We start from the raw sequence: 26,514 nt of genomic DNA on the forward strand, positions 1-26,514 counted from the left end.
TCTGACACTAACAAATAATTCTCACCAACTAACTTATAACAAATAAGAATAGCAAATTACAATAAAGTATGTTCTGATGACACTGAGTCAGGAACACACAACATAACTGGTGAGAATCTAAAACAGATGTGATTCACTCAGCAGTTCCACATGTATCCAGCAGAAATGCTTGAACATATGCAGTAAAAGACATCTCAAGAATGCTCACAACAACACTTTATAAAAGTCATAAAGTGAAAATAACCCAAATACCTATCAGTGGAATGATGGAAAAGTAAACTGGCATATTTATACAAATGAATAATATAAAACAATAAAAATAGCCAACTTATGTTAAATAACATCATGATAAACAAAAGAATCAAAATCCTAAGAATACATACTGTGGGACTGCATTCACATAAAATTGAAAGACAGGGCTGGGGTTGTGGCTCAGTGGTAGAGTGCTTGCCTAACACACATGAGGCACTGGGTTCAATCCTCAGCACCACATAAAAATAAATAAAATAAAGGTATTGTGTTCATCTACAACTAAAAAAAGAAATTTAAAGGCAAAATAATACAACAATATTTAGAAATGCACATTTGGGTGATAAAACTACTGACAATTCTTGTTATTTTTGGTAATTATATTCTAAAAAGTTACTACAAACACTGAATGAGTATACCAAACCAGTGCTTCTAGAGGTAATACAGGGTTAGGTTCTTCTGAGCCTTTAGAAGGTCATGATATTTTTGTGAACTAATTTAATACTTAACACTTATTTTATGTGTCTTTCTGCTTAAATACATCTTAATATATATTATCATCTAACACTGAACCATATATATTAGTATAGACCAATCTCATAGAATCTCATAGGTATTAAATGAAAAGAACATACGCAAGACTAGGTACAGTGATGCATGCCTATAATCCCAGTGGCTCAGGAGGCTGAGGCAGGAGAGTTGCAAAGCCAGCCTCAACAATTGAGCAAGTCTCTCAGCAACCTATCTCAAAAATAAAAAATAAAAAGAGATGAGGATGTGGCTCAGTGTTTAAGCGCCCCTGGATTCAAGCCCCAGTATAAAAAAAAAAAAAAAAAAAGAACATATGGAAGAATGTTATATAATATGCTACCACTTCTATTAAAGAAAAAATAAGGCCCTAAGCAACTTGATGAGATGCTGTCTCAAAATGAAAAATAAAATAGTGCTGGAGATGTGGCTCAGTTTTTAGGCACCCCTGGGTTCAATCCCTGGTACTAAAAAAAATTTTTACTGGCATTTATAGGAAGGAGCTGGGTTAAGCTAAAAAGGTCTGCAAAAGACTGTCCCACATAAAGAATAATCATCACACTTAAAACTGACTGTCAAATCCGCCACACAAGTTAGCACATGCCTATAATCTACCAAAACTGCATTTTTATCTGAAGAACCTTATACACAGTAGAATGTGCAGAAAAAGTAACTTCCTGATCACTTGTGATAGATAATGACAGTAAATATGATAAAAATCTACATTATTAAAAGTGTTTAAAACAAAGTCTGATAAATGGCAACCACTGAAGCATTATACAGAAAAGTTTTTCCAAATATTAAATTCAGAGATAAGATAAATTTTGTTCTGGTAAACACAAAAGAAAATTACTTGCCTCACTATAAGTTATCATTGAATGTATAGTGAAACTGAAATATGTTTTTCAGACACTCAAAAAGATGAGAAAAAACTCTTTTGAGAAGCTATGGGGAGGGCTGGGGATGTGGCTCAAGCAGTAACGCGCTCGCCTGGCATGCACGGGGCGCAGGGTTTGATCCTCAGCACCACATAAAATAAAATAAAGATGTTGTGTCCACCGAAAACTGAAAAATAAATATTTACAAAATTATCTCTCCCTCTCTTAAAAAAAAAAAAAAAAGAGAAGCTATGGGGAAAAGCTAACTGTATTTGAGAAATTTTATATTACAGAGGAAGTACTCAGGTGTCTCAAAATTGGGGAGGTAGGGGCTGGGGCTGTGCCTCAGTGGTAGCACATTTGCTTAGCACATGGTTCAATTCTCAGCACTGTATACAAATAAATAAAATGACAACTTAAAAAAAGAAGAAACACTAAAAGCAGAAGTGAAAAAAATGTTAAAAGAATCAGCTAAAAAGTTAAAACATGTGTCTAATGAAGGGAAAATGAGAATGAAACAAGAGACTTGTAGTGGGTAAATTAGTAGTATGAGTCTTCAAATTATGCATATGTATGAACTTTTATGTAAATAAAGTAAGAAATTTCCTAACAAGCTTGGCATAGTAGCACATGTCTATAATCCAATCACCCTTAGCAATTTAGTAGGGCCCTGCTTTTTTTTTTTTTTTTTTTTTTTTTTTTTTAAAAAGACTGGAGATAGTAGTCCAGTGGTAAAGTGGCCCTGGATTCAATTCCCAGTACCAAAAATAGGTAGGTACATAGATAAGATCCTTTCCTTTTTAACAAATCCTGACTTACATCAGCAATAACAACCACATGTGATTCTTAGCTCAGAGGCCAAACCATGATTAGTTTAATTCAGTCATGGTAACTCTGTTTCCCTTAAAGTCATTAGTTTAGAAATGGGCATAAGACACTTCTGGCTAAGGTGCATGAAGGTACATCACTGGTTGGGAGTGATGGTGGCTGGCGAAGTAGGTAGAATACTTTCTGGAAAGGTTTTCTTCTCTTCCCTACTTTAACAACTGGCATAAGAAAGGTAGTATCCTTACTTTTCTGCCTTTGTGCATTCTTGTTAGAGGTTGTATATGATGTTTGTTATTGCTGCAGTCACCCTAATACTATGAGGAAAAATGCCCAAGATAACAGAAAGACCTTGTGTAGTTAAGTTTCTGAATTAACCATTTCTCAAACTTCTGGGTATGAAGTTGTCCTCCTCCTCCTCCTCCTCCTCCTCCCCACCCCCCAAGCCAGGGAGGGAGGCAGGGGCAAACCTCCTTATGTTAATGCAGGAATGTCTGGAAGCAAGTGGATTATGAAAACTATAACCTTACCAGTCCATCCTTCTTTAAATAGGCTGGTGGGGTGTGGCTGGAATAGGTGGGTAAGTGGGGACATGCCTTGGAAAGGTGCCCAGCAGTCCTTATCTCTGTGCTTCCTCTTGGCCATGAGGGGAGGAGCTTCCCTCTCCTATGCCCTTCCCCCATCGTGTTCTACCTCAACATGGGCCTACTACAATGGAGTCAGCCATCCATGGACTGAGACGTCTGATTCAGTGAACCAAAATAAATTTTTCCTCCACTAAGTTGTTCCTGTCAAGTACTCTGGGCACAGCAATGAAAAACTGACAAAAACACTCCCTGCCTCATGATTTCTTGAAAAGGAAGAAAATACATGTTTATATGTTCAAGTTATTTATCTGTCACTTGCAGCCAAATGTATTGAGAGAACCATGTATTATTACCTTTATAACCAGGAAAGGAAAAAAAAAAAAAAAAAAAGTTCCATCATGTAACATTGAGTATAATGGTTAAACCACACTACCACAATTCAACACTCTGCAAGTTAACTGATGCATGCTACTTGAAAAATGCCAACATCAAGTCCAAATATTCCAAACACTTAGGAAAATAACTTCCCTTGTTGAAACCTGTCAAATGTCTCTTTAATCCAGAGATAAACTAATGTACCTTAGTTCTTGCCCTGTGCCCTTAAGTAAGCTTTATGACTTACAACTTTCAGCTGCTGAACAAACCTGCAATGTTAAAATACTTAATGGAATTCTTCATAAAGATCTTTAATAATCCTTAGATCTCTGTGAGGTAAAAAACATATAAGCAAAGATTCTCTTTATAAAAATTGTTTCTGAATTGATTTTGATATTTAAAATACATAAAATTTTATTTATATTTTATATATTCCATGTTTTTAAAACAGATATTTAATATATAAAATAATTTGAGGTACAAAGTCTGATTTTAAAAAATTTATATGTTCACTGAAAGTTAGAGATACAAAGAAAACAATTAAAAACTTGAATTCTGCTACCTACAACTAACAATTTAATGCACTTTTCATTTCAAGTTTATATGTGGTTTTGAATCTTTTTTTTTTTTTTTTTTTTTAGTACTGGGGACTGAACCCAGGGGTACTCTACCATTGAGCTACATCCTTACCCTGTTATTTTCAAACAGGGACTCACTAAATTGCCCTCGCTGACCTCAAACCGGCAACCTTCCTGCCTTAGCCTCCTGAGTTACTGGGATTACTGGAGGTACCTAATCTTTTCTTAAACTAATAGTTAATCCCCAAATTTTCCCCATATTGGTCAATCGTCTTTTAGAACATGACTTTAGGGGCTGGATTTGTAGCTCAGTGGTAGAGTGCTTGCCTAGCACATGTGAGGCATTGGGTTCGATCCTCAGCACCACATAAAAATAAATAAATAAAGGTATTGTGTCCATCTACAACTAAAAAAGAAATTTAAAAAGAACATTTTTAAAAAAATCTTTATTTTTATTTGTTTATTTTTATGTGGTGCTGGGGACCCAGCCCAGGGCCTCATGCATGAGAGGCAAGCACTCTACCACTGAGCTACAACCCCAGCCCAAGAACACGTTTTTAATGACAAGCAAAATACTATTAATAATTACATGGTTCCCTTTTCACTAAGAGTGCTACAATGAGAATACTTAGGCACTATTTGTACATAACCACAATTCCCTTATGATAAATTCCTAAAAGTAGACTACTGGATAGAAGAACAAACTACAAGGGCCTCAAGAATTAGATTCTTACACTAGCTTGCCTATAACCCATCAGTTTTTTATATAGACATAGTTATATATCTATATCTATATTCACATACATATGGTTCATCCTTTCACAATCACTAAGAACAGCATAAAAATATTAAAAATATAGATTTCATCATCTTGGCCTTTGTGGGATATAAAAGACATTAAGAAGAGTTCATTTTAAGTATGCTAAATTTACTCACAATAACATCTGCAAACTGTTCAAAGAAAGCATACTAAATTACCCAAGTAGCTAATCCGGGGGTATTTTCCTAGTACTCAGTATTGTCAGCTGACTCTCAAATCTGGACTCTCTTTATAATAACCTATTGTTCTCCAAGAGTCAAGGTAAACAAAATTAATGAGCATCAAATTAATAAAAACACTTGGAGTGAAGCCTTGTCCTTCATGATTTGGCTCACCATCTTTAACACATTTTAAAGTAGAAAATATTTTCACTCAAAAAAGTTGTCTGAGAAGAAACCTAATTATCTTGGTTCTGGCCTTTAATGACTGAATGGCCTTGGTTGGCATTTTAAGCTTTGGTTTTCTTCACATCTGAACACACAAAATGATACATAGAGATTCATGTTTTCACTTTCACATTTATATAATTATTTAAGATTAAATGAGAGCAATGTATAAAAATGTTCTAGCTTGATGAATACAGAATGAGTGGTTGGAAAGAGAATATACTCTGTATGTCAGAATAATAAAGACATCTGCCTGTAACAAATTTCTATTTGTATGTTTGCCTTAAAGGAAGTGGGCCGCCACATACAGAATATAACTAAACATGTCTACTGGCCTAATAAATTCTTTGTTTTCTTTTTTTTTTTTAATCTCTATTCCAAATCAATTTTGGGCTGGGGATATAGCTCAGTTGGAAGAGTGCTTGCCTCGAATGCACAAGGCCCTGGGTGAACCCAGCACTACAAACGAAAAAATTAATTTTACTTATTGACTAGAATTATCTGATAAACCATGTAATAATCCAAGAACAAAAATCAAATGCAACTTTGGAACAACTTGTCACCACACATGCATTTACATGGAATATCATGGAATTATAAAGCAAGATCTACTTTTTGACCTTCAAATAAATTAGTAAGAATTTACTAATACGCATATTTTTACAACTAAAATTTCTAATGTATAAACATTGATATTTGTACAGACTGTAGCAAAGAAAATGCTGAACACAGTGTTTTTACAGTTAGCATTTGCTACTTCAAAAACTTACTGAGAAATGCTGAAGTAATTCATCTTTTTCCTCCTCAATGAATCCCCTAACTGTTAGTGCTTTGGGGCGGTGGTCCACCACCATGTGATTTAGTGAGCCCCTCCCTCTTCCTCCACGGCCTCGGCCTCTTCCTCGACTTTGAGAGGACATGGTCTTTCCTCGACCCACAGGTAAAATACCTAATCGTGCAGCCTGAATAACAACAACAAAAAGTAGAATGTAACATACATTGTTAGACTAAACCTTCAAAAATAGAGAAAAAGCTAAATTTTGAGATGTTACATGTGGTGGGTTAAATCTCACCTCAACCTGTAACTGATTGAGTTTTTTCCGTAATTCTGTTGTGTCTTCTCCAGAGGATAACCTCTTATGAAGGTCTAGTTCAGTATCTAGTAACTCTTTCTGGGCCTGTGGAAAAATTAAGAGTAAAAAGGTATTTTTTAAGGTAACTTCCAAGATTTTATCAGAAAATTACAGTTTCACAATGACACATCTGCCTTTTGAGAAAATAAGTGAGAGGATGCCAAGAAACATGTGCTTTAAGGAAAGTAACTTTACAAACATAAAACTACAAAAGTATAGTGAGCATAACGACAATAAATAGTAGTATAACAGCATAAGATGACCTATAATTTTGATCCTGGAAATAGTCACCTAAGAAGAGGGAGCTGAAATAATTTTCACATAATAATGCATCATAAATGAAACATAATGGGGCAAAGTAAATTAAATGATAAGCATTTATTAACTATACAAATGTAATAGTTACAGAATTACTTTCTAACAGGAACTCCATAACTGTTGCCATTCTTTCTTATATGAGATACAAAAAAAGTCATGTCTTTAGGTGGCATGACTGTGAGAGAGATTTACCCTTCCATGCACTTTTCTTTTTTTTTTTTAATTAATTGCTGTAACTTTATTTTATTTTCATCCTTTAGAATAAAATGACTTTCTACAAAATATAAATAGTTGCTAATGTGTTTTGTTGTTGTTGTTCTAATCAGTTATACATGATAAGCAGTTTTATATATTTTTCTTTTCTTTTTTTGGGGGGTGGTAGTGGGGTACTGGGGATTTCAGCCAGGGGTGCTTTACTACTGAGTCACATCCCGAGCCCTTTTTATTTTATCTATCTGTTATTTATTTGGTAATAAGGATTGCACCCAGGGGTGCTTAACCACTGAGTCACATCCCATCCCTTTTATTATGTGTTTTATTCTGAGACAGGGTCTTGCTAAGTTGCTGAGGTTCTCACTAAGTTGCTACGGCTGGCCTTGAACTTGTGAGCTTGTGATCCTCCTGTCTCAGCCTTCTGTGTTGGTGGGATTACAGGCATGTGCCACCATGCCCAGCCCTCCCATACACTCATTGATTTTAAAACGTACATATGGTTGGGCATGATGGTTTGCACCTATAGTCCCAGCTAAATGGAGATTGACATTGGGAGGATCACTTGATCACAAGAGTTTTAAACTAACTACTATACGTCTAAAAAAAGAGTAAAGTATATTATATTCTTTCTAGAATTGGGGAATCTCAATAAAAACATATTTTTTATTTTATAAAAGCAATCTTAACTATCACTTTATATTCCTACACTGATAGAGAACCATCATTTCAAATATATACAATAATTACATTTTATGTATCTGACAAATTTATTCCCAGCTCTCAAAGGGTGGAAGTGATCTAAAATCCCACTAATGAAGTTGTGGTATAAGGGAACCTCTGCATAAAGCAAGTACTCTCCCAAGATACAGAAACAGATATGAAATAATAAAACTAGACTGAAAGAGATCTAGAACTTATTATTTTTTCTAATAGCATACCACATTTTTATTCCTATTAAGACCAATGATATCTTTTGACTATTAAAAGGGAATGTCTTTGGGGATGGAGATGTGGCTCAACAGTAGAGCACTAGACTAGCATGTGCAAGGCCCTGGGTTCAATCCTCGGCACCACATAAAAATAAAATAAAGATATTACTAAAACAAGATATTTTAAAACAGGGTGGGGGGTGGAAATGGCTTTATAGAAAATAATTCTTTCCTCGCCATTACTTGAGCAGTTTCCTTTTCATCAGCACAGAAGACAAAAAATTCAATTAAAAAATACACACCTTTGGAGCTGGGAGTGTAGCTCAGTGGTAAAGCCCATGCTTGGCATATACAAGGCCCCAGGTTTAATCCCTAGCACCAAATGAAAACGAAACACACTTTTGTTCCAAAAGGGAATTATCACCTCTTCTCAAAAAGAGGATAAACAGCATCTATAGAACCATTGAAAAAAATACACTATCACTGTTTACCTGTCTCTATTAGGTTAGTAGCTATCTAAGGGTTTCACTGCACTTTCAAAGTACCAAGAATGTGGTAGATGTAAATAGATACCTCTGTTTTTGTCTTTACTTTTGATGGTGTGGAGACTGCAGAAGAAGTTTTTAATTCATCTTTTAATTGTGAGATCTTTTCTCCAAGCTCTTTCAAAGTCTTCATTATATTTGCTCTTTCTTCTGGTTTCATGTTTTTGTTTTTTTCAAGCTTAGATATCAGCATCTACAAAATAAGCAGAAAAAGTAAAACTATACTTTGTAAATTGCAATCTTAAAAACTCAGAAGTCTGGATATCTTTGTAAATCAACTCTAAACATCAATTCCAACAAGCAAATAATTGAGTTCTTATCTTACCTTCTGACATTCTATTTGTTTTTCCAACATTTCTTGCCTCTTTTTCCTCATATCTTGTTGCAGCTTCATTGCTTCCTATATAAAGAGGTAAAAAAAAAAAAATTAGTAACAGATAACAAAATTTACCAATGATATATAATACTACTATACTCTCATTTCTTCTGAATTATTCCTAAGATTTTCTTTCTAATTAAAAAAGAAGAGCTAAAACCAGGGACAAAATTGTGGAGTATATTTTCTCCCAAAACTTCTGGTATAAGAGAATTCACATTTTAAAATTTATAACTGCACTTTAAAAAAAAATATTTAAAATACTGGATACTGACTAGCTCTATGAGATTTACTGATTAAAATGATATGAATATCTTTAAAGAAAACAAGAGCTATTTTCAACTTACCAATGTAATAAGCCAAATCCTTAATTTTGAAGTTCCAAATTTAATAAAAATGTGAGATGCAGTTATAGGTTAGAAATCACCAAAATCTATGGATTTTTGCCAGAAAAATTTTGCTTTCACCTCTGAGAAGTGAATCTTTCTACTAAGACAGTACATATAAAAATCTACTTTATTTGGAAAAAACCTCTATGACTAGCTTAAATCTAAAATGACAATGAAACTCAGAACTGAATAATATGAATGACTACATATGTTCATAACTATTTGAATATTAAATAAATGCTATAGTTTATGTGAAATATTATCCAATAACAAAACCAAAAAGGATACAGTAAAGCAAATGCTGAAATAAAAATCTTTGCTTTTCACTAGGTGCTTTGGGCTAGGAGTGTTGCTCTGTGGTAGAACACTTGCTTAGCATGTATCAGGCCCTAGATTAGATCTCCAGCACTATAGAAAAAATAAAGAAAGTATGTGCTTTTTTCCACTGGAAAGAAAAAGAAACATGACAGAACAAGGGGCAGTGGTGCAAGCCTGTAATCCCAGTAACTCGTGAGGCTGAGGCAGGAGAATCCCAAATTCAAGGCTAGACTCAGCAACTTGGCAAAAACCTGTCTCAAATTAAAAAATAAAAAGAGGGCTGGGGATGTGGCTCAAGCGGTAGCGTGCTCGCCTGGCATGCGTGCGGCCCGGGTTCGATCCTCAGCACCACATACCAACAAAGATGTTGTGTCCACCGAGAACTAAAAAATAAATATTAAAAAAAAAAAAATTCTCTAAAAAAAAAAAATAAATAAAAAGAGCTGGGGATGTGGATTAGTGGTAAAGTGTCTTTGAATTCAATACCTCATCCCCCACCTCCCCCCAAAAAAATTATATAAAATTTAAGGCTGAGGGTATAGCTCAGTGGTAGAGCATGTGCTTATTATTAACATACGTGAAGTCTTAGGTTCAATCTCCAGTGCCAAAAAAATAAAAAAGTTATTCCTTTTGTTTGATATGGCCACTGAAAGGCACTGTGAAACAATTTTGTTGTTTTGTTCATTCTTTTTCAGTTTTTGACTGCACATTAAATGGAGAAGATATATGTTCTATAACATGAACTGGTTTAAAAGTATTAACTTCTCAAAATTCAATAGGTCATTTCCTCTGCAAGACAAGAACTAAGATTGGTACCTGTTTTTTTTTAAGAACTTCTTGAACATCATGAGACTTAGACCCTGAACAAAGTTTTGAAGGTGTCTTTAAGTTTGAGGAGCTGTAAATCGTTTTTGGATGGCTTGGACTTGGAAACATCTAAAAAAAAACAAAAACAAAACAACACAAGAATATGATTAAATTAAACCTTACTGGTGCTTAAAATGAAGACTACATATAGTTTTAAATTTCTTAGGGGTTAATTTTTTTTTAATATTTTAAATGCTTCATTTATAAAAGCTGGTTCTTCACACATGACTCCAATTGTCATTCAACATTATTAATTTTTAGCTACAACATTTTGTTTCTAAATGCAATCCCTTATTTTTCTTCAAGTTTTAACTGTAAGAAAAAGAAGAGCAGCTCCCAACACCTAGAACCTGGCCTGCCTCTCAGATCTTAGAGCCCTACTGTTAAACACAATTTCACAGAATAGTAATAGCAGACAAAGCCACTGTTCTGACTGGGATGGATCAAGACAAAAATCAAGATCACTGCACAATCAGGACTGAATACAGATTAAAAACATTAATATTAGCCAAATCATAAAAATGACTATCCCTCTAATCATGCTCATAAAAATGATAGATACTTCTTTACCAACTATAGCTTTAGGTTCTAGTCTACCCTCTTTTCTTTCTTTTTTGTGATACTGGGGATTAAACTCAGGGCCTCACACATTAGGCAAGTGCTCTACTACTGAGTTACATCCCCAACCCTAACCTTCCCTTTCTTGGTATAATGTATTGAGATATCTAATCCTACTTTTTTAAAATCCTGCACCAAAACCACCTAAATACAGCCCAAATCTTAAAATAAATCCTTTTAAAATCCATGGTTTCATTGTGTGTAACTTCCCCCACAGAAAAATGAATTCAGCTTGTTTAAACTATGGTTCTGTTCCTGGCTGTCTTTGGCTGTATTATAATAAAGTTATTTTCCATAAGCAAAATGCCAAATAAGGACCCATATTTTCCAATAACTGGAAATCCTTCTAGAATCAAGTTATTTCAAATTATAATCTTAATATCAATTTAATAAAATAATATGTGCTTATAATAAAATATAAGTACTTGGCTCACAAATTTAACTTTGCAAATAACCAGGAGGTGTCCATCTTCACTTTGCTGGTTTTGGTATTAGATTCCTTTCCTTTTCTAAATAGATGACTCTACAAGTACTCTCCCTTCTTTAAGGCACATACAGTTACAAAGGATACTACATTCTATATGGTTCAAGTCTTCCCTTTCATACTGCTCTTTTCTTTCCTTCTTTTTGCTTTTTAATTAATTTTGAATATATATGAGATGCAGAAAATAAAAGGAATTCATAGAAATTGTAACAACATATATCCAAATATAAAACTTCTCTCAATCTCCATAAGATTTAACTATCCTCAATATACAGGAAAATAACAAAACTATACAGGAAATTAACGATACAGGAAAGCCCCTTAGATACCACAGAGCTAACATTCACATTATTATTTTATTATTCAAATTAAAATGTCAATACCTACAATTTACTGAGTACTTATTATATGCTAATAACTTCTTTTTTACACTTTATCAACAACACAATTTTTAATTTCCATAGAAACTCAGCTTATTGAAAAAGAAGTTAATGTTTATGAACTGTCCATCATAGCCAGTAAAACAAATCAACTAAGGATTTGTCTTTAAAAAATCATTTTTTTTCTTTGTTTGTTTTTCATAATGGAATTTCGGACATTCAAGAGTAGAATTGTAGAAAACACTTGATATATCCATCACCAAGCAGCAATAAATAATGATCAGTACATAAAATAATCTTATTTCATTTATATCCCCAACTACTACATTCTTACCCCAAAACCTTACCACATCATCTATAATATTTCAGTTATAGTTCTAAAAGAACTTCTTTCTTCTTCTTACATAACCAACCACAATACCACACTTAAAAGATAGTACTAATTCTTAAATATCCACATCTCCAGTGTGTATTATAATTTTCTAAACATTTTTGTCTCATAAACGGATGGATTAAAATCCAGATAGTACAATTCAGTATATTTCCTTTAATCTATATTTTCCCTCGCCATCTCTTTCTAGTTTTGCAAATTACTTGTTCAAGAAAACAAGGCACTTATCCTGTAGTATTCCCTGTAGAATCCTGTAGGGATTCTGTAGAACACTTTAATAAGTTCTTCTGTTCCCCAATTTTCTTTTAAATCAGCAGATAGGATCTAGAGCCTTGATGATATTCTTTCTCTTTGACAATGTTCTGGTAATCTTCAACAATTTAGGGTTTAACAAAATATTCTATATCATCCATAACACCAGACTTTAGACAGCCATTTCTTCAAGGACCCATGTTTCTTTGAATGTTAAAGGTGTTTAGACCTTTTCAGTGAAGAGAACTAAAAAACATTTTGGGGTTAAAGATAAAATATAACTATATATATATATATATATATATATATATATACTGATTCTCTCAACTTAATAGCAGGCCTACAGTGTTGTTACTTAATCTCTCCTCCTTTCAACCATTCTGAAAAATCTCAGTTGTCAATGACAGCAGCTTATTAATTCCTCATTTGATTTATCCTACAATGCCCACAAGTTAGTTTCATAACACAGGTTGAGCATTCCTAATCTGAAAATCCAAAATCTTAAATGCTCCAAAAATCTGAAACATTTTTAAGCATCAAGATGTTACCACAAGTGGAAATTCTAAAGTGTAAACAAGAAGTTATTAGCACATAATAAGTACTCAGTGAAATCGTTTCACACAAAAAATTATTAAAAATATTGTATAAGACTAACTTTTAAACTACAATAATAAGGTATATATGAAACATAAATGAATTTCATATTTAGACCTGGGTAGATCGCATTAAATATATGTAAAGATTCCAACACGTGGAGAAATTCAAAATTGAAAATTTGTCCCAAGCATTTTAGACAAATACTCAACCTGTGCCAACATTGCCCAAACATGATTTTTAAAAAGAGCGTTTTAAAATTGCTTTTGGGACCTTTTAAAATGCATGTACAACATTTTAAAGGAATTAAACTCTACTGATAGGCACTCGGGTTTTTTGCAATTACAAGGAACTTTCAATTAGTAGTAGCCTTGCACATATACCTTTTCATATTTTGGCTACCATATCTTTGGCAGAGATTCTGAGAAGGAAGATTACTAGTTTAAAACAAATGCACACAAAATTTTGCCAGATACTGCCAGATTTCCTTTTATGAGAGTTGTATCATTTAGCATTTCTATTAGCATCTAAACTTCAGCTATAATTGGAATTATCCTGGCTATGAAGTGATTAATAAAGGGTCTAATTTTATCTTTTCCATATGGCTATCAGTTATCCCAGTATCATTTATAAAAAAGTCCTTTCTTTTCTTCACTGATATGGGATATTTTGTTAGAATATAATAAATTCCAAGTTGCAAATGAGTCAATTTCTAGATTTTCTATTATTTTCTATTATCTGTCTATTCATATGCCAATACTAAATTGTTTTAGCTAAAGAGGCTTTTTATAGTATTTTTTGGGATAGCCCTGTGTTCTTTTTCAGGGTTTCCCTGGCTCTCTTTCTAATAATCTCCATGCTAGATATTTACTGTATAGATATATTCCTAAAAGCAAAAGAAGCTACAAGACATTTCAAACTAAAATTTCTAGGAGTAGGGGTATATAGTTCAGTGGTAGAATACTTGCCCAGCATGCATATGGAACCGAGTTCAATCCCCTTTTTTAAATTATGACGAATTCCCTTCACTATGTTTTTATTAATGAGGGAAAATGAGTAAAGGAATAGACTGTGAAAGATATCTACCTATTAGTAAGTACCTAAAATTCTCAGATTCCTACTTAACTTTTTTTTTTGGCCATGCAGGGAATCAAACCCCTAGCATTCCACCATGAGCAACATTCCCAGCTCTCCCCTACTTAGATTTAAATTGAAAAAAAAATTAATTAGCAAATTTCTGTAATTATGGAAATTAGGAAGATATACCTTCCACATTAAGGTCAGCTGTCACACTTGCCTTGATTAAGGAAGTAAGATGTTATAAATCTAGATGATAATCAATTTGTTTAGGCATTTGGGATTTTTACAATTATAAGGAACTTACAATTAATAGTAGCTTCTCTTTGTGTCACTGAATGATTCTAAATATATATGAAATTCACAGAAATATATATGAAATCCACACACCTGGCAATCCTCCCCAGCACCACCGGACTGATTCAACAAGTGTGACGCATCACTCTGGTTACCACTTGCATGTCCAAGACGATGTTTAACAGGAACTTTGTTAAGAACATATGCACCTGATGTCTGTGGTTTGCCCATCATCTGCATACACAAAACAAATACACATGTGGAAAACATTTAAAAACACACCTAAGAATGACATATATGTAAGATAGTGGTGACCTGGGAAAGAAGATAAGGAAATGAAAATGGGACAGTGTGTCAATTATCCATAGTTTTTATTTTTGGAGATGGGTGAATATACAAATGATTATGTTACATTATGCACACATTTTGGATATCTAAAATGTTACTACAGCTGGATATGTAGCTGAGTTGTAAAGCATGAACTTAGCATTCATGAGGCCCCTCCTTCAGTGCCAGCACAAAAAATAAATTAATTAAATATGTAACAATAAACTGCATACAGATATATTTTTAAAAATGCTACAATTTTTATTGTTCTAATATATAATGCTTTGAGAAAGATGGCTTAAAATCACAGTAGCTTAGTATGAGTCATGATGTAAAATGATGGTCTCAAAAGGCAATCTTGAGGGCTGGGGTTGTGGCTCAGTGGTAGAGTGATTGCCTAGCATATGTGAGGCACTAAGTTAGATCCTCAGTACCACATAAAAATATAAATGAAAATAAAGTTTAAAAAAAAAAGGCAATCTTGAGCTACATTAAAAAAAACATGGTTTAGGGGCTAAGGATATAGCTCAGTTGGTAGAGTGCTTGTTCAATCCCCAGCAAAACACACACAGACACAGACACACAGACACACACACACACAGAGAACATGGTTGAATAATCATAGAGGGGATGGTATCACTCTTTTCTTCACTATTTATCCAACATCTAGGGTAAGTAAGTACTCAACTCTGGGCCCTAACGTGATGCAAGATACAGACAAAAATGAATGAAGGCTTAGATGCTACAAGACAAATGATTGATATATATATATATATAATAAATATATATAATATAAATATATAATATATATACATACATAAACATATATATACTATAAATATATATAATATTTATACATATATACATATAGACACTATAAGGAATACCTTTTTGTCTTTAAACGCATTTAATATAAACATGAAAACAACTAGGTGGAGATTATCATTATTGTCAGCAACTAAACGATTCTAACACATGGTGTTTGTTCTTTCCTTCCTTTAACTATTCATTAAAATGTCTTCAAAAATAGGTACCGGGCATGGTGGTACATGCCTGTAATCCCAGTGGCTCAGGAGGCTGAGGCAGGAGGATCGCAGGTTCAAGGCCAGACTCAGCAACGTAGTAAAACTACAAGCAACCTAGTAAGACCCTGTCTCAAAATAAAAAATAAAAAGGGCTGGGGATGTGGCTCAGCAGTTGAACCCCTAGGTTCAATCCCTGATGCCATGGGAAAAAAAAAAAAAAAGTACCAGGCCCTATTTAATCACTGAATAAAATAGTTAAAATCACAGTTGGAGTTTCCATTCCAGCTTGAAATGGAATAGAATTTTTCTTTTCTTAAATTTATTCGTTTATTTTTGTAGTACTGGGATTGAATCCAGGACCCTGCACAGGCTAGGCAAGAATTCTACCACTGAGTAGAGCTCCAGTCCCCAGGAATAGAATTTTCCTACATAAGAAAAAGTAGGTCAAATAGATACAGGGAGAAAAAAATAAGTAAATCATCTTTAAATTTAGAGTTGTTCAGTGGTGCGCAGTTGTTACACTTCAGTTCGCATATAAATCACTTAAAGAGTACTTTTTAGCCAGGTGTGGAGTTCATGCCTAGAATCCCAGTGATGCACAAGCCTGAGACGAAAGGACTGCAAGTTCAAGGCCAGCCTGAACAACTTAGCAAAGCACTAAGCAAGTTAGTGAGAACCTCTCTCAAAATAAAAAATAAAAAGGGTTGAGGATATAACTCTGTGGTAAATTGCCCCTAGGTTAAATCCCCACTACCCCCAAAAGAGTACTTCTTGAAACATGTAAATTTGGGGACCTCACATCTGAGATCAACTCTAGATTTGTCCTACAGGTGAGGCCAGAAGTCTGCAGTGAGAACAAGGATAATAGCACTTTTCAAATTTTTTAGTGTACATTAACAATCACATGGAGAGCTTGTTAAAACATGGATTCCTTGTCTTCACACTAGGATAGGATGGGTGAAGCCCAAGAATCTCCATTTCTACTAATCAAATGCTGCTGGTTTGCAAATCAAACCATGAGTATGTCTAAGGTAGAAGACTCAAGAGCCAGTTGAGGATGGTGGCACACACCTGTAATCCCATATACTTGGGAGGCTGAGGTAGGAGGATTGCAAGTTCAAGGTTAGCCTGGACAAATTGTCAAGATCATGTCTCAAAACAAAATAAAAAAAGGTTAGAGATGTAGCTCAGTGGTACAGTGCCCTAGTAACGCCAAAACAAACAAACAAACAAAAAACAACTCAAGGGACACAAATTGAGAAGTACTGGCCTACGGGTGGGACTAGACCTCTAATTCCTACTGAACCAAATTACCTTCTGGATACCTCCATGCACTGAAGAAGGAGGAGACTGGGACACCAGCACCTGCTGCGGATGAAGGTGCTGTGGCAGGTGATGATGCTGCTGTGAGAGATGACTCAATGTTTGCTGTTGTTGCAGGAGAAGCTGTGTTGGGGACTGCAGTGCTGGTTGCTCGTTGTTTTCCCTATGCCACAGGACTCGAATAAATCGGTTGTTTAGAACTGCTTCTGTGCTAGAAATAGCCTTCCTGGCCTCCTCGTTGGTAAGGTATTGGATGAGGGCTGCTTCAGGATCACCCTTAAAAGCAACCTTTAAGAAAATAAATGGAAAGAACTTAAATTCCCAAGAATAGGGAATAGTTAAATAAATTATGAACCATTGCTATGAGCTGAATTATGTCCTCCCAAAATTGTATGTTGAAACCCTAACCTCCATGGACAGTCTTTTAGGAATTAACATTCAATGAGATCATAAATTTGGGCCTTAATTGGATAGGTGGTTTTGTGAGAAGAGGGCCAGCTATCTGTAAGCCAGGAAGAAAGCCCTCACCAGGAACCAAATCAGCCCAGCATCCATGTTAGTGATTTGCACCTACCTACTTTAAGTCATGTACATTTTCTTAAATGCCATAAAGAAATAATGATGTAGGAAAATTTTAACAGGAAAAAAAAAAAAAGAGGGATATTTGGTATAATCATATTTTTTTGTGATTTTCAGTGTGTAGAGCATTTTTAAAAAGAGAATATGTGTTATGTATACTTCCATATAAATATAAACAGCATGTCTTTTAATCAAAAGATAAACAGTCATCACTGCCAAGCAGTAAGATTTGGTGATTTGTTTTTTCACTTGTGTTTAATATATTTCCAATTATTTATACAACAGAACATCTACTACTTTTATACCCAAGGAAAAAAATATGTTTATAAATTTCTCAAAAAGAACACTTTTTTTTTCAGTATATTGAAATACCAAGTCTCCCAATACTATTTTCTTAAATTCAACTATATAATGATAACTAGCAACTATCAAATTGAAATTTCAAATTAAACTTGTCTTTCTTTATGTGTTATAACACCCAACCACAAATTCAAATATCTAACAAGTACACAACAAAATAAAAAGGCTATAGCTTCTTTGGTCCTGGATAACATATTCTACTGCCTAAAATTCTCAATGTTAGAACCATCCTTAAATAATTAGTATTTCACCAAGATATAAAAAAAAATCAGTCAACAGACAAGATTACAGGCTTAGAAATTACCAAAAATCTCAGTTACTAAGTTATAACACTAATATAGGGGAGAAAAAGTCATTTGTTAAGATATAGGACTATCTTTTTTAAGAGGGGTAGCAGAGAAAAAAATCAAATGAATTCACAAGAACAATTCAGCTTCACAATTCCACTATAAAGGTGGGTATATAGATACACAGTGTAAAGTTCATAGCACTTAAAAGAAATGATCATAATTACTACTGACTCATTTAAGCAAGGTGAGCTGATAGAACACTACCAAGACACACAGAATGTATGGATTCTGTTATTGACATAGCCACATTTACCTGGATATTAACAATAGTTCCAAATTTGCTGAAGTGTTCATTGAGCTTGGTAATGTTGTTCAATTCCTGAGGGATTTTCTTGACTTCTAATTTGGTGTTTGTATACTGATTCTTTCGCAAGAATCCTGGTTTACTCTGATTGTTATTCCCTTGCCTGAAACAAATATTAATAGATCCTCGTTAATTCTCTCACCTCATGCATTCCCAAGAGGTAAATTAGCAAAGTAAGTAAAATTCCTATTTATTTAAAAGCGTTTTGGGAGAATGGGGATATAGCTCAGTTGGTAGAGTGCTTGCCTCGCATGCACAAGACCCTGGGTTAAATCCCCAGCACAAAAAAAAAAAAGTTTTTTGTAAGTTCTTAGCATTCTTCAGAAATTACTAAGCAATTCTCACATACTCCTTTTTTTTTTTTTAAGTTGTTGGACACAATACCTTTATTTCATTTATTTTTACGTGGTGCTGAGGATTGAACCCAGGGCCTTACAGGTGCTAGGCAAGCAATCCACGGCTGAGCCACAACCCCAGCCCAACATAACCCTTATCTTGATAAAATAGGTGGAGAGAAAGAAAAAAAGAGAACTGTGTGATATTACAAAAAGAGGCCAAATTGACATTAAAAATCATGTCGGGGGCTAGGGATGTGGCTCAGGCGGTGGCACGCTCCCCTGGCATGCGTGGGGCCCGGGTTCGATCCTCAGCACCACATACAAAGATGTTGTATCCACCGAAATCTAAAAAATAAATATTTAAAAAATTCTCTCTCTCCCCCTCTCTCTCAGTCTCTCTTTAAAAAAAAAAAAAAATCATGTTGGGCTGGGGATGTGGCTCAAGTGGTAATGTGCTCGCCTGGCATGCGCGGGGCGAGGGGTTCGATCCTCAGCACCACATACAAATAAAGATGTTGTGTCCACCAAAAACTGAAAAATAAATATTAAAAAATTCTCTCCCCGCCCCCCTCTCTCTCAAAAAAAAAAAAAAAAAAAAAAAAAACATGTTAAAAAGACCTACAACAGGCTGGGGTTGTGGCTCAGTGATATGATGCTCTAGGGCTGGGGTTGTGGCTCAGTGGTACAGTGCTTGCCTAGCATGCATGAGGTACTGGGTTTGATCCGCAGCACCACATAAATGTAAAATAAAGATATTGTGTCCACCTAAAACTAAAAAATAAATATTAAAAAAAAAAAAAGACCTACAACAATTACCAAAGCCTAACATTAAAGCAAGGATAGAGCACCATATTTTTCTTTTTGGGTACTGGGAATAGAACCCATGAACTACATCCCCAGCCCCCCCGCCTTTTTTTTTCTTGAGACAGGTCTCAATAAATTACTGAGGCTGGTCTCGAACTTACATTCCTCCAGCCATAGCCTCTGGACTCACTGGAAATACTGACATGTACCACTGCATTCAGCCTAGAGCACCATTTTTAAAAAAATTTTTTTTTAGTTATTCATGGACATTATCTTTACTTTGTTTGTTTTTATGTGGTGCTGAGGACTGAACCCAGTGCTTCACATGTGAGAGGCAAGCACTCTGCCACCGAGCCACAATCCCAGCCCTAGAACATCATTTTCCTTTTTTTGGGTGTGTGTGGTGCTGGGAATTGAACCCAGGGCCTTATGCATGCAAAGCAAGCACTCTACCAACTGAGCTATATCCCAGCCCTACAGCATCATTTTTCAATAATGAGTTTTTCAACTTTTGCAAAGGTACAAAACTTTTTCTTCTTTTCTTTTTATTTCTAGTGTCACAATAATTTTTAATATTGCATTAAGTACAGAAATAGATATGTTGCAAATATCTATTATGTTATTGTTAACTTTTCAATTTTTAGGACATTCTAAACATGTCTCCTGGAAGCCTAAATTTGAGACACATAATTTTCAAATAATGGTTAATGACAACTCTTAATTTTAACAATTTTACTAATTCAATCAAATCAACAAAAACACCAATTAAATGTTACTATCAAGAAAATTATCTTACTTTCCCAGCCAAGGTTTCTTTGTGAGTGGCCCTTCCAAACCACTCATAGCTCTTTTTCGGCTATCTGGTTCAAGAACTACTCTGGTTATGTTGCTATTAATTGAAACAGGAACTGGTGGTTCAGTCTGGATGACAATATTAGCAGCTGTTGGAAACAAAAATTCATATTACTGAGTTTTGTGGGAATTTCAGATGATTAAAGTATTTAGTCTAAAAAAAGAACTACGAATAGCTTTCAACTACTATCATTGCCTTTTTGGAAATGCCTAATAGCAAGAAAAATTACAATGCTTCTTTATTCTCTTTTAAAAAATAAAAATTCAAGTTAAAAAACTTAAAGGCAACCCCAATGTAATAACTAATTCAGGCATGGATCATCAATGCGTTAAAAAAATTACTGGATAAAGGTTACTGAAGAACACCACTCTACAAATTACTTACTTATAAAATAAAAAGATAATATATCACCTTAGAGAAATAATCAAACTTAGCACCATTAATGAAGGGACATTATCTGTCTTCAGATGTAATCCCAGAAGTGTTCACCATACTGTACGAACTGGATAGTATATTATGGAAATATGATTCTTACTGGGCAATAATACTGTGCTTATTTAGGACTATGTATTATTCTTAGATGTAAGCTAAAAGTTTTAAAGTGTCACAGCATCTGTCATTTACTTTCAAGTCATTCAAGAAAAACATGAGGGAAGAGGAAGGTCAATACTATATAGTGACATATTTCACAACAGTTATGAAAAAAACACTATAATAATACTGTAAAACTTATACTTATCAATGGCGGGAAGAAATGAATTGAACAAAAAAGTAAAATCACACAAAACCATGTATATTATACCCTGAGTATTTTCCCCTAAATTTAGCAACTCCATCAAGCAAAGAATAACTTATTGGGCATAGAGGGATGGATACAGGTGGGAAGTACTATGTTCCACTTAATCTATGTGACAATCAAGGAAATTATGACATAAAAGCTCATTCATTTTACATGTATCTCTTAAGCAACTATTTTATAGCTCTGAAAATGTAGGAGATTTTGGAAATAAATTAATGAATTAATCCTGCCCTTGTACGATTTGTGTTTTTAGAAGGCTAATGGAGGAGACAATAATTGTGATGTTATAAAACATTCTAGAACTTGAGATGCCCTTGCACTTTCCTTAAATAGTTCTTATGATTACCACTTCACATTGCCTAATGCTTTTCTTGATTGAGGTGCTTCGTTAAAACAACAATAATAAAGATATCTGGAGGTTAAGTACTTATACAAGACGACAAAGCAAGTATTTAGTATACAAACCACATGACTTCTTCAGTGACAGAGATTATCTATGGATTACTATGTATGAATGTACAGACAGACTAGACCAGGTTATTTACAAAGGGAAGACATGAAATCATTGAGAACCTGAACTTCCCACTAATTTCAGGTAACTAGGTTAACAATATGTGCAACAAAGAAGGTAAGAACATATTCTTTGGAGTTAGGTAGACCTGGGTTCAAATTCCAGTTCTGACCCTTAGAAGTTGTGTGATTTTGGGCAAATTCTTTAATAATATGCCCCAGTGGCTTCGCTTTTGAAAAATAAGTATAAAAACAGTATCTCTTTTATGAGCTGTTGTAAAGAATGAGAGAACTATATATATGTATGCATAAATATAAATTTATGTTTATAAAAATTTAAGTATAAATATAAGTATTTACAAATGTATTTATACATACAAATAAATATTTATATATATTTCTCTGTGTGTGTGTGTGTGTGTGTGTGTGTGTGTGTGTAGTGGGTGTAGTGGGGGTGTGTGTAAGCACATTATAGGCATTTGGTATAATCTTTTTTTTTTTTAAATTTTGGTACCCGGGTATTGAACTCGAGGGTACTCAGCCACTGAGCCACACCCTCAGCCTTATTTTGTATTTTATTTGGAGACAGGGTCTCACTGAATTGCTTAGAGCCTAACTGCTGAGGCTGGCTTTGAATTCATGATCCTCCTGCCTCTGCCTCCCAAGCCACCTCATCCGACCATTTGGTACAATCTTAAAACAAAAACCACAGTGGTAATAATATTATTAATGACAGTAAAGACGAATAAAATCAGGACAGCAAATAATAGGAAAGTGTTCACCACATGATTAAATTAGAAAATATGTAAAGTATGGCATGTGGCCAGTAACTCAAGCTGAAATTAAATTTTGGAAATTTAACTAAAGCAATAGTAACTGTAGTCACCACACTTGTTAAATAATCTTCTTTTGGCCAGGCGCAGTGGTACACATCCACAATCCCAGCGGCTCGAGAGGCTTAGGCAAGAGGATCACAAGTTCAAAGCCAGCCTCAGCAAAAGCAAGGAACCAAGTAACTCAGTGAGATCCTGTCTCTAAATAAAATACAAAATGGGGCTGGGGATGTGACTCAGTGATCAAGTGCACCACAGTTCAATCCCTGGTGCCAAAAAAAATAATAATCTTCTTTTGGAGGGTGGGGGAAAAGAGGTTATCAACCCATATTAAAAAGTAAAGGCTAATGTCTAAACTTGTTTTGTTTTTAATTTTTTTAATTTTTAATGTTTGTGCCTAAGCTTTGTAATAGGTTCTAAACTATGGTTTTACTTAGAAGTGGTAAAAATGGTCCAATGATAGTTTAACTGTAATGTTTTAGGTCCTCAGTTATTAGCATGAAACAGAACTCTCAGGGTACAAATAATGAGTTATTTGAGGGAAAGAGAACAATCATTTCATCTTCTATACTAATATCTAGCATAATACCTTGCATACAGCTTAAACAGTATGAAGTCCTATGCCCCAAAAAGCAATTAAATAACATTAATATTATCTGTATTAAAAAATGAAAATATTCTAACTATTGCTTTAAAATCAAAATTGGAGATAAAATTTTAAAATATCTGAAGTGATTGCATAATGCCCTTCAAAGAGAGTATATACATAATTTCCTCAAATGAGGTCAGAAATGCAAATGTAATAGCTATCCAACTACTGCATTACACTTATTATCAGAAAAAGTTCAAGACATTCTCACCTCTTGGATTTGCATCCATATCTCCAGATGTTAGACCAATCAGGTTGGGACGCTGTGTCTGTGTTCTTGAAAAGAACTGTCTATACTGTGATCTACCAGAGCTGGTAATACTAGGAGCTTCTGGGTTATAACCATCAGGTTCATAAGTATCTAAGGGAAAACAAAACAAAACATATAACAAATCAGAAAGAAGTTAAACTACTTCCCATTACTATAAATAACTGCTAATAAATAAATAATAATAAACATATATTCTTCAACAAATTATATCAACCAGCATATATTTCTTTTTGAGTTACAGTTTATAGATACTCTGTTTGAAAGTGAAAGAAAAAATACTATTATCACAAAACATAAATATACCCATTTTCAAACTCTGATATACTACCAGATTCATTCACTTAGTCTTTCTACACTATATATTAACTGCCTAATCCAAACTTCAATACACATTTCATGTATATGTATATCATATATGGAAGATTGTTGAGTTTCATGCCTTACCAATTCGTTTGCCTATCTGCACTTCAAAGTAAAGAAGTATTAGCTGGTTTTATATATGTATTAAAAATTTTTTTCAAATAAAACATCTAGATAAGTTTTATATTTATAAATAATTATCTTAATGACTTCTTCACTTTTATCAAATGTCCTATATCTTCCCTAAACTAAGATTTTAATTTTTAAAATTATAATATTAAATAGTTATTATGTTAATGCTAAAAAATTTCTGAAAGTATTTATTTCCAAATGGTATAAATCCTTTTCATCTTCCATAAAAGGAAAAGCTTATGAATTAACTGAAGAACTAATTTTTATAAATGTTATTTAGAAGTCCTTGTGCCCTTAAGTGGTTCACATTAAATTTAAGTTATAAGATAAGGTACACTCAAATCTTCAATAATGATCAATTACTTCTACGATCCAAAGTATAAGATTAGCAAATTATCCCCATTTAGGGATCTTTCTGGACTCATATAAGCATTTGAAACTGCAGTGCCTATCTAAATGAGCACTATTAGGATTCAGAAGTCCTCAAAGCAGCAAATTTCTCACAACCCTCTTAGATTAAACCTCTCCCCTGAATACTGTGTTTTCCCTAACTTTACATTCATGAGCAAAATTTATATTCTCTCCTTGCACAAACCATAAACAAGCTACCATGAGCCTAAACAATAAAATGACATTAAAGCACAAATGATTCTGAGATATTTGGCATTAGAACTAAAACTGCTAGTCAGTACTTCTTCTCCCTACCTTCCCTCCATTCTTCCACTTCTGGCTTTGAAAGAGTTCATGGGAGTAGCACAGAAGGGATATCAGTGTATTAAAAACTGATCCTCTCTTATTGTTTACTTCTTGAAATGTTTGTCTATTTTATTTATCTTTTCAAATGTTAACCAATGTTGAAATTAATCACCGGAGCCCTTTGTGCTGCCCTACTCAGAAGAGAATGACTCAGGAGATATAATCAATTATTATCACAATAATTTTCCTATCGTAGAATTTACATTTTATTCTCAAAGCTGTCATTAAGCCTCAAAGTAATCTGATGATAGTTAACAAAAGCACAACCAAACAGATGCTTTCACCTCAAGAGTTAGGAGGCTATACTTACACTTATCTGGGTTTCATATTCGGGCTTCACATTATTTAAATATTTCAGCTTCTGCTCTAAGCCACGCCCCCACTTTTTTGTTTGTTTGTTTCAAGACAACTATAGTTTTCAATAGTGAGTATACCCTTTTGACAGAAACATGCATTGGAACAATGTGTAGCTTGAAAATAAATCTCATCTACTTGCTTAATTAAAGCTGATTGTGTTTAAGACTGACATAATTTGATGATACGTAAAATAATAATTTCCATGGTTTTTGTGTCTAAAAATTATATAACATACAAAATAAATGCCATTTTATTTTTTTAAAAAATCAGCAAAATATGTTTAAAAGTTTTCATTTACCATGTGGCATTACTAACAAAATCTTGTACAGTCAAGGCTACAGAAAGTTTTAAAGTTACATAATCAAATGTCCCTGTTCTGTAATTCCTGGGAATACACATAACGCCAATAAACTTAAAAGTCCTTTAGTTAATTATGATGAACTGAAATCTAAAGGCAAAGTGAAAAAGGTTAAAAAAAAAACAAAAAAACAGTCTCATGAGACAAAGCAATCCACAGATCTTCAAAATATACACATCAACAGGAGGAAAGAGTTCTTTTCAAGAATCACCACATTACATTCAATTAGTCCATACAATGAGAGGTAGACGGGGGGACAGGGATATTTTATCCATAATCAGCAAGAAACCAATTTTTTTGTTTATTTTAAAGAAAAATTACCCTAGTTTTTCCTCATAATGTATAACTAATTAATTAGAAAACACTCAAGTAGCCGGGTGCAGTGGCACATGCCTATAATCCCAGCAGTTCAGGAGGCTGAGGTGGGAGGATCATGAGTTCAAAGCCAGCCTCAAAAACAAAAAAAAAAAAAACACAAAAAAAAACAGCCAGCATCAGGGGTGGAGCAAAAAGCCAGCCTCAGCAACTTAGCATGTCCTAAAGCAACTTAACAAGACCCTGTCTCCAAATGGAGTATTAAAAAAAAAAGCTAGAGATGTGGCTCAATGATCAAGCACCCCTGGGTTCAACCCCAGTACCAAAAAAAAAAAAAAAAGGAAAGAAAACACTCAAGTAGATACTACCTTCCTGTCTACTCAATCAGAAATTAGCATGACTTCATTACTGAGACACAGAAAGTTAATACAGAAGACACCAGAAGATGACAGACACAAAGGGGTCCTATTCATCTAGTAGCCAATAAATACAAAGCAAAGCAGC

General features: G+C 34.0%; 1 protein-coding gene across 2 annotated transcripts in view; it reads right to left on the reverse strand.

The window, feature by feature from the left end:
- RBM27 (RNA binding motif protein 27) overlaps window positions 1–26,514 on the reverse strand; it is an 85,732-nt gene that overhangs the window by 6,449 nt on the left and 52,769 nt on the right. For both annotated transcript variants that reach the window (XM_081291438.1, XM_081291437.1), the window contains exons 10-19: window positions 23,673–23,822; window positions 20,614–20,758; window positions 18,625–18,778; window positions 17,074–17,370; window positions 14,501–14,641; window positions 10,264–10,383; window positions 8,690–8,764; window positions 8,393–8,557; window positions 6,300–6,404; window positions 5,997–6,188 (exon numbers count right to left, since the gene is read on the reverse strand). In XM_081291438.1, coding sequence (XP_081147564.1) covers window positions 5,997–6,188; window positions 6,300–6,404; window positions 8,393–8,557; window positions 8,690–8,764; window positions 10,264–10,383; window positions 14,501–14,641; window positions 17,074–17,370; window positions 18,625–18,778; window positions 20,614–20,758; window positions 23,673–23,822 — 1,544 coding nt within the window. The remainder of the gene's footprint in view (window positions 1–5,996; window positions 6,189–6,299; window positions 6,405–8,392; window positions 8,558–8,689; window positions 8,765–10,263; window positions 10,384–14,500; window positions 14,642–17,073; window positions 17,371–18,624; window positions 18,779–20,613; window positions 20,759–23,672; window positions 23,823–26,514) is intronic.

The sequence above is a fragment of the Spermophilus citellus genome (assembly GCF_964194105.1).
Source record: "Spermophilus citellus genome assembly, chromosome: 1".
In the NCBI taxonomy this organism is placed as follows: Eukaryota; Metazoa; Chordata; class Mammalia; order Rodentia; family Sciuridae; genus Spermophilus; species Spermophilus citellus.